The sequence below is a fragment of the Branchiostoma belcheri genome, unplaced genomic scaffold (genome assembly GCF_001625305.1).
Source record: "Branchiostoma belcheri isolate BF01 breed outbred unplaced genomic scaffold, Haploidv18h27 scaffold246, whole genome shotgun sequence".
Taxonomy (NCBI): domain Eukaryota; kingdom Metazoa; phylum Chordata; class Leptocardii; order Amphioxiformes; family Branchiostomatidae; genus Branchiostoma; species Branchiostoma belcheri.
The window spans coordinates 236,137-245,629 of record NW_017803850.1 but is presented as its reverse complement, the minus strand read 5'-3'; the positions used below and the strand labels follow the sequence as shown (position 1 = coordinate 245,629).

Here is a 9,493-nt window from a genome sequence, read left to right as displayed (position 1 = left end):
CCCTGGGTGCCGAACTAGTATCGGGCCGTTAGCCGTTTTCCTGCGGCAGCCAAGAGCCCTTCGCCCGCCTATCTAAATTACCGCCACGGAGGAGTTGAGCCCAGGAGAATTTGTCCGGCCCTACTCATGGGTTCGACTCTTCCGTGGCGGTAATTTAGATAGGCGGGCGAAGGGCTCTTGGCTGCCGGAGGAAAACGGCTAACGGCCCGATACTACTTTGGCACCCAGGGTGACAAATGAGCGGCAAATGTTTCCGTTCTTGTAATCGTAAGGTCGACACAAACAGATCATCGTGTGGTATTCTAACAACAAGCAGACAATGGTGTAAGTTGTGTTTTGGAAGGTATGGTGAACTAGAGTTCCACGATCTCATACCTTCGCCAAATGATGTTAGCCTTTATGAATAAGAAATATACTAATCACCCTGATTATGCAAATAGGATCCTCAATTGCATGAATTATATCAGTCTGTTGATCATATTCTCCACCAAAAGACAGTCTTATCTTAACAAAGAATGCCATTTTCTCATAAATTATGCAAATGTGGTCCTTATTTGAATAAGTTATGTTTAATCATGTTCACCTTAACTTAACTTTCAAACACCCCAAGTATGAAATTCCAGGCAGTTACCACTACGCAATTATAACATTTTCTCATTAATTATGCAAATTAAGTCTTCATTTGCATAATCAATATTTGCCTGTGTTTCTCTCGTTCCTAATAACATATGCTACAAGCTTGAACTTCCTATCATGGAATGCAGCTGATTTATAGAATTTCCTCATTAATTATGCAAATTACATCAATATTCGCATAATTGTAATATCATTATGTCAAGCATCACTTAAGCTACCTACATACCAAAAATCACGATGATCCATCAACCGGTTCTTGAGTTATCCTCTTTTAAACATTTGTCCTTTAAACCCCCCCTGCAGTTCTAGAGCAAGCCGCTAGGGGGCCTAAACTCACGTCACTTCTTCCCCAGTACAAGAGCTACCTACCATCCAAATTTCATTACCATAGCATGTCTGGATCTTTAGATAACAAAACCGGAAGTTCAGCTGCAGTACCATAACAAGCCGCTAGGGGGTCCAAAATCTAATCATTTTGAGGTCTCATCAAGACCTACCCATCTACCAAGTATCAAGACAATCCATCAAGGCCTTCTCAAGTTATCGTGTTGACAGACAGACAGACACACACACACATACACGAACGCCTCTGAAAACATAACCTTCTTGGCGAAGGTAATTAAAAATCCTAACCAATAAAGTAGGGAATAGCTATCCAACTGTTGTTTTAGTTGTATTTTACTTCATATTATAGTTATATCAATGTAAATCATTGTTTTCCCTTGTGTTTCTCATTCTTTCCCTGCCATGTCGTAAAATGTGGTGAACCCATCGCTGTATTTGCTCCAAAGCAAATATTGGCCTTTCTAGTTTCAGAATCTGTAATTTTAACTTAAAGTAAGCATTGAATCAACTGTTTTTATATTGCATTATTGTACTTTTAATGTGTGGTAATTTTTAATGTAAAATTGATATGCAACAAATAGGTTTTTATCAAATGTAACAAACTTTTATCAAATAGCCGTACTATAAGGCTTAGGCCCAATTTACACGTGCGTCGTTTACAAAATGTATATGTGTTAGGAGGTGCCACAAGAAAACTGCCGCGCAACGCTCACGTCGTTTTACGCCCAACACATATAAACAACGCACGTGTAAATCGGGCCTTAGCACATTTTGTGTTTAAAGCCTTCCCAATTCAGCCAAGTATGGCTGTTTACAGGCTTTTGTGTGTACTTGTATACCGGTAGTGCAAATAAACCACTCTCTCTCTCTCACACAGTCCACACAAACAAGTTCACTTCCCCTCGATCTTATCAAGTCTTCCACAGCTCCAACTCTCCTCAATTCAACAATATCCACCAAAAAAACTCCGTCCCCGGGGAAAAAAAGAGGTCCAGATGGGAGGTACACGTCACAGCTCAAGGTCACGTGTTCCAAGGACAAAGTCAACAACACCGCAAAAGTTCTCAAGAACAGTGACAGTGTGTCGAATGACAAGACATCAGATGATGCAAAAGGTAAAAGAAATCCAAAGAAGGTGTCGGCATCACTTCAGCATGAAAATGAATTAGTGTCTGTAGTCAAGAGAGTAACTAGGCAACAAAGGGACACTCGCGTCCACAACAGTCAGGTGGTTGAGAAAGCTGTTCGACCTTCCAGACTCCAAAAGGAAATTCACGAAGTCCCAGTTGTCAGGAACAGTACCTTAAGGAATAGTGTGCAGGCAAGAAAATGTGTCAACCAAGTGTACAATGCTGGTGCCAAACCGAATGCAAAAAATGGAGAGGCCACAAAAATGAGTGACTCAAAAGCTTGTAAATTAAAGACTGCTTCAACATCGCAGTGGCACTGTAAAGCAAAACATTCTAGTCATGATGACTCTGGTAGCAGTCCAGTCTGTGAAACAGTTACACCTCCATCTCATGCTTCTAGCTGGGACAAGAATGCCAGTTGCCCAGAAGGAAGGCAATCTGAGGAGCAAGAACACAGTAGTGCTTCCTCAGGTTTGAACACATCCAATGACAGAAGGGCAAGAAAACTGAGAAGATGTTCTATCTCTGATACTTCCAGAAGTTCTGCCACACAAGGGGCAGCAAAGAGAGAGGATGTCGTCAGCTCCACCTCTACCATGGCTCCAAAGATTATTGATGCCCCAGTTTTTTACCCTACAACTCAGGAATTCCAAGATCCCATATCATACATTGAATCCATTAGAGAACAAGCCCAGCCTTACGGAATCTGCAAAGTGGTACCTCCAAAGACATGGCGGGTAAGTGTTGCGCTGTCTACATGTATGTGAGTAAAAAGTAGACAGTGTCCTCACTATTTAAAATACATATTAATATTGAGAGCACAGAGAATGGAATGTGCATGTTTTGATGTGTATCATGACATTACTTACTGCTACAATGTTGTGACCAGAAACGAAATTCATTTTTGGGAATAGGTGTACTGGTGCACGCAACCTAAAAAATTAGGTGCACATAAATTTTTTGGGGTGCACCATATTATGAAACAAAACCTAATTGCAGGTCTTACTGCTCCTCTTCTGAGCTTGAATCTGAAATGAGAGCTAACTTTAAAATCTTAAACAAGTACTACAACAGAGATTTAAGTATATTTTTATTCTGATACTTAAGCGACCAAAAATATCCGGTATACTATTATACATAATTTTCTAATGATTTGTTAAAAATTCCTACAAAAATATTTGGGTGTACCAGTGCACCCGCAGAAAAAAATCAGGTGCACAGCTCCAAATTTGGGTGCACTAAGGTGCATACATGCACTCAGGACTTCGAGCCCTGAGAAATAACGTGCCTGAGACCATCTGCCATGTACATGTAGGTTCCCGAGAGAAACAGTCTAGTTTGATAACATTAAAATACATGCACAAGGGCACCAGTGTGCTGAACTCTTTCTCTTGTCAGCTTCCCAGCTGCCTTTGCTTGCCTTTGCAGCCTTAGCTTACCACAACTGTAAGCAATGTCTCTGATTGGGTGACAGGTCGTCAGATGCCTAACTACCAGAATGCCAGAATGGCAGAGGTGCTCCTGTAAGGCTATTACAATGCGAGAAGAGCTCTTATGTGGGAGAATGGCTGAACTGGAATTTTGCAATGCCTGATTCACTACTTGGAATTTGAATTTAAAAAATGGTCCTCAATTAAGTCCTGTGAGTGTGTGTCTGTGTGTGTGTGTCTGTCTGTGTTTGTGTGTGTCTGTCTGTCTGTGTGTGTGTGTCTGTCTGCCTGTGTGTGTGTCTGTCTGCCTGTGTGTGTGTCTGTCTGTCTGTGTGTGTGTGTTCCTGCAACTTGTCAGGTCATTTGGTTCCAAAACTTTAATCCATTTAATGAAATGTTATTTAATTCAATTAAAAATAATATTCCCATGTGCGTGTACTTATGGTATGTACACACTACATATTTGTGTTCCTCTTGACTTTTAATTTTGAATTTTCTCACAGTGCTGTGTATTCTTCATTTCAGCCTGAATGCAAGTTGAATGATGACATGAGGTTCACTACTGATATCCAGTATGTACACAGATTTTTCAACAGGTGAGATATTTCATGTGGTAAATGAAACTTGTTGTTGTGTTTATTTTTTTTCATGTTCTGTGCCTCTCGTTCAATTTCATTAGGCATGTCTAGGGCTGTGTCATTAGAAAACTTCTCTTTTAATAAATACACCACATCTTCAGGACCTGAGACTGCTCTGAACGCAAGTCACATCTCACTTAAAATGAGATAACAAAATAATCTGTTTTTAGAAAGTCTTGTTTATAAAAGTGATAACATCATAAGTCTGTTGTTGCAATGGTTTTCTGAGACTGACTGACAAGAGAGTGAGATAATTAGCACACATTTGTTTTGTTTTGAGTTAGTTGCCAAAGAACAACCAGAACATGTATGGACCAGGTCGGTCTTACATGTATCTTTGATTTGATTTGATTTCTTGAATATTGAAATTGCAACAGTGCAATACGCGCAGAACAGACTGAGGCAGCTGTTGTGTCCCGCACATAGAAATGAATACTGGACAAACAATACTCATTTTCACTTGAGTCTAGTGGGGCAAAGTTCCTTTCCCAAGGGCACAAGGTCGGTGGCATGTCAGGACTCGAACCCTCTTATTCGGAATTGCGCACGCTGTTGCGCCAAACGACCCACAGAGGACTCGGGTGCAGTAGTCATTGATGTAGGCTGGACTACGTACTGTTTGTGAACAGATGAGTAATATTTATTTGTACATCCAGATGGGGACCTAATGTGGCGAAGCTGGCGTGCATCAGGAAACACCTACAGACCCAAGACATTTTCCTGGAGTCAGCACCACTGGTAGGTCATGTTCATGTGTTAGGCTATAGCTATACGGACTTACTGTAATTTTATGGATGACGTCCACTTGCCCATTGATTTTCACCTGTTCTCAAACAAAAAAAAAAGATCACTTCCTCTGAGGCTCTGGCCTGGGTAGTTCGTTGTAGTTAGCGACAATACAGAGCCAATGGTAACCCTGGAGGATGGCACTGATGGCACCAAAGCTATGAACTCAGTTCATACGTACAGTGCTGACTCATAAATTCCGCAAAAAGTCAGCATGTGCCGGCTTGTCGTGTACGTTGCTATGTACTGCTGGAAATTCACAACACCAGCTTTGTATTCCTGGTTTTGTAGCATTTTTATTTTGGGCCGGACTTTTTTTTTATTCGCCCGCGTGCACTACTTTAAGGGTCTTCAGAGGATGTCATCCATAAAATTAAATCGGTGTGGCCTAAGGTGTACAGTATGGACCTGACGAACAATATGTTCATAGTGTAACCCTCAAGTATGAATCTAATAATTATAATAGTATATGTAACATGTTGGTGTACTATAATATAAACTAGCAACTTGATAAACTTATACAAGCACTACCTCTGTACTAGTAGCTATGTACAAATGTACATAATAGGAACCCTATTTTTGCTTTCGTCAGAAAGGTAATGTTATCGGTAGATTCTGGTGGACCATCTGTGTCGTGTCCCCATATTAAGGTCAACATCTTAACTAATCAAATTATATTTGCATATTTATATTCTTCCCACACTTGTAGTTCTGTCCATGATGAACGTGAACATGAGTTTTCCTCCCTGTTCAGGTGGGAGGGTGTGAGCTGGACCTGGCCCAGTTTTCTACAGTCATGGCTCAGTTTGGTGGACTACAACAGGTCATTGACAAGAACAAGTGGAACAAAGTTGCTGACACTCTCAGGATCCCAAAAGCTGTAGGTTTGCCTTCTTTGTGAAAACTAAAACCACAGATTCATGTACACAATACAGGACGAATATATGGGATGACTCTCTGAGTTCTCTAGCGGAGAAAACAGCAGATCTCTTTGGATTAGGCATTGTTCTCCCAAATTCTATCTCAGATCTCTTGCAGTCTCTTGCAAGTCAGTTTTTTAAAACTGTTTTCTTACATACTTTTACATTTTACATCTACTCCAAAGAGAACTGCTGTAGACTCCTTCTTGACACCTAAGGTTGGACCCCCTCAGATACCATCAATTGTTTTGAACAATAGATAATCAAATGGGGATTAGCGTCTAACCCTAACAATGACATAAAAACAACAACATGGCAGCCATGTTATCACAGGTGATTTTGAGAGACTTTTCAAACAATGGAAAATTATGTAAGACAACAGTTTCAAAAAACTAACTTGTAAGAGTCACTGCAAGAGATATGAGATTATAGAATTTGGGAGAACAATGCCTAGTCCAAAAAGAACTGCTTTTCTCAATTGTCCACTAGACTTTACTTGGGCCCTTGTCGTCTTGACAGACGATCTACAGCATCAGTTGCTCTCTGCGGGTAGAGTACTTAATATTAATATAACATATAATGGAGAGTTTTATCCCTCTACTAGTGATTGTTTAGAAGGACCTGTAAGTCCGCTAGAGTACTTATTAATATAATATATAATAAAGAGTTTTATCCCTCTAATAGTGATACTGATTGTATAGAGCTTATTCACCACACGTCATCATGACGTCACGACCCCTCATGTCCCGTGCGACGCCATTTTGGGGCTACAGCGCCTACAGCGAGTTTCCAAGCATTGAAATGGCCGACAAACGTTAGGTAAACTGTCCTTTGTCCTATTACACGAAGAGTTTACCACCACTCATACCTCTCGTTACTGGAACAAAATAAAATCTGTTGGGATTGACCCGTTTCTGTTGAGTTTTGATCAGTCTGATAGAAACGGCGTCTACCGCCAGCGGAGTCCATTGACGTAACTTAGCTTCGTATTTGGTACTGGGCAGAAGTTTTTACACACAGGATCGGTTCAAGAGTCTGGAAGCGTTGTATCAGGATGTGTAGAAAGTGTTGTGGGACAGTTGCGTGGTGACAATTAAGTACGTTGTAGTCGGGAAACGCAAAAAGTCGCGGCTATTTTGGAACAGCCCCGGAGTGTGTCTGGATAAACAACAAGCAAAGGCGAGGCCATCGGCCGCCATCCTCAGTCCGCACTGCCGCGACTGTGGCTGGACAAGGTGAGTGTTACACGTTGCCAGCGCCCTGTTCTACATGGAGATTTACCACAGAGTAAAGAGACAAGTAGCTCCGAGTCCAACATTTTACCGTGTTCATGGCTACCCACGTTTCAATCTACATGTACATGTACAGCCCCGTACGCCGCGCCAGGATTAAACACACCGATTTCTGATCAGCAAAGAAAGACTGAAAAGCCAATCTTGACAACATGAAAAGTGGACACGGAGCCAGAACAACCCCAAGGACAATGTTACTAACAAGAAGAGTGTCCAAAACGTAGATTGTGGCCCAAAATACACAACTATCGCCAAGAGTTTGCATAGCATTGCATAGCGATAGCCCCAAAATGGCGGACGCCAGGGGGAGAGTCACGTGACAATCTGTGGTGAATAAGCCCTATAGAAGGACCTGTGACATTTCCTCCTACCCCCCCCCCCGGAACCTCAATTTCCCATCCAAGCCAGCCTAGCGGGGACCAATAGGCGGGCAGCATTTCGGCCACACCCACAACCCACGCTTTAGCAAGATATGGTTGAAAAAGATGTTTCTCAAACTTGTTCAAAAGATACATTTGTAAATTGTTTTCTGAAATTCTGTGTCTTTGAATAGTTGGAGCAAAATAACTACCGAGCCGAGTTAAACCATTTCGGCACTGGGCTTCTGGTGCTTACGTCGGCCGCGCGGCGTACAAAACAGTATCTTAGGCCAAGTCTTTGTCTGTGAAAATGTAAGAAAAGAGGCCTTGCAGTCCTGTCCTGCCGATAACCTTGTTGTCCCGATTAAACTTTGTTACCCAGGCGGTATGATCTCGAAATATGAGTGGCAGCATCTCGATACCCTTTTTAAAGACAAGGTTTGATTTGCCGATTCGGAGTTTCCAGTGCTGAAGCCGCCGACACACCAAGTGTTGACGTACCTTCGGCACTGGAGATGTAGGACGGAAGCCGCCTCATACCGAGTGCTGAGAAAGGAACCCGTAACTTCGGTACTTGCATTAGTTTCACCCCAAATACACCAATTCTTACATTGTTTATCTGTCATTTCCAACTCAGATTACCTGCCGCGCCGTACGGAAGGATGCTGTTCAACCCCATTGTCGAATGGAATCGACCGCAAAGTGGGCGTGGCGCGGAATGCTGGTCACCCATTGGTCGCCGCTAGGCTATGTGGATGTGAAATTGATGTAGGCCCCCCCCCTCCCCAACCACTGTACATGCTCATAGAAAACTTTTAAAATATCATTTTACATGTTTAATGCAGGCTCAGGACCGGATGGCCAAACTACAGGATGCCTACTGCAAGTACCTACTATCCTACGACATGCTGCCAAACGTGAGTTTTGAAGTGATTATTTTACATTTAATTTGTCATACAAACCAGCTGGCCAGACTGGTGGAAGACTGCCAGGGGTGGAAGAGTTTTGTTGAAAGTTGTGTTGCCCCCAGGGCTGGCTGGCTACACACTACCAAAAATGCTTTTTCTTGTTTTTCCTTGTACAAAGAAAATGTATCTTGTAGTAAGAAAATTATTCTTTGAACAAGAAATTGAAGAATCCCCGTAGCAAGAAAATTCAAGAAACACAATCATGTTTTACGCCAAAAAACAGTTACTCAAGCAACTGGATATGAATTTGAAAACGTCAGACGTTTCAGCTAGTATCCACTAGCTTTCGTCAGTGACTGAGAGACCACAGGGGAAAGCAGGTTTATAAACACAACCTATTGATTGATATGCAAATAAAGTGAAGACAAGTTTTTGGAAGTCGAAAAAGAACAAAAGTCAGACAAGTCAAGACAAGATGATGCAAATTAGTCTGAAAGCTCCTGTTATACAGAACAGGAGCTTAAGTGTTGTCTGTCCTCGGGGCTGGGAGTGCCAAATCCCAAGTGCCGGAAAGATCGACCTGTAGCCCCCCTTCCCTGTTGAGGGTGGGGTTGTACATTCTTTCATATATTGCCTCTTTAACACCCCGTTCCCACCAGCGTGTTTCACGGTCTAAGATATCCGTGGACTCGAGTTTGAAAGAGTGACCCTGGTTGTGTTGTAGGTGGTGGAAAATAGCTGAGGAGTAGCCGTTGGCACTAGATCGGCAATGTTCTTTGTATCTTACTTTGAGCGGTCGACTTGTCTCTCCGATGTAGGTGTTGTTGCAACATAGCCACTAACTTCAAACCTCACTCAACCCTCAGACAAAGACTGGTACACCCTAAGGACCGACCTCAAAAAGGTACCAAGGCGAATGTTATCTACAGACTCAAATGTGAGGAGCCCAATTGCAACAACACCTACATAGGAGAGACAAGTCGACCGCTTAAAGTAAGATACAAAGAACATTGCCGATCTAGTGCCAACGGCTACTCCTCAGCTATTTT

The 9,493-nt window shown here is 42.2% G+C and overlaps 1 protein-coding gene across 3 annotated transcripts in view; it reads left to right on the top strand.

Moving 5' to 3' along the window:
* The window catches only part of LOC109471298 (protein Jumonji-like), a 37,452-nt gene that overhangs the window by 10,454 nt on the left and 17,505 nt on the right, over window positions 1-9,493 (top strand). For 2 of the 3 annotated variants that reach the window (XM_019770593.1, XM_019770592.1), the window contains exons 8-12: window positions 1,859-2,848; window positions 4,067-4,137; window positions 4,836-4,917; window positions 5,720-5,845; window positions 8,382-8,453. In XM_019770593.1, the coding sequence (XP_019626152.1) occupies window positions 1,859-2,848; window positions 4,067-4,137; window positions 4,836-4,917; window positions 5,720-5,845; window positions 8,382-8,453 (1,341 nt within the window). The remainder of the gene's footprint in view (window positions 1-1,858; window positions 2,849-4,066; window positions 4,138-4,835; window positions 4,918-5,719; window positions 5,846-8,381; window positions 8,454-9,493) is intronic. The other variant, XM_019770594.1, reaches the window with a different exon arrangement.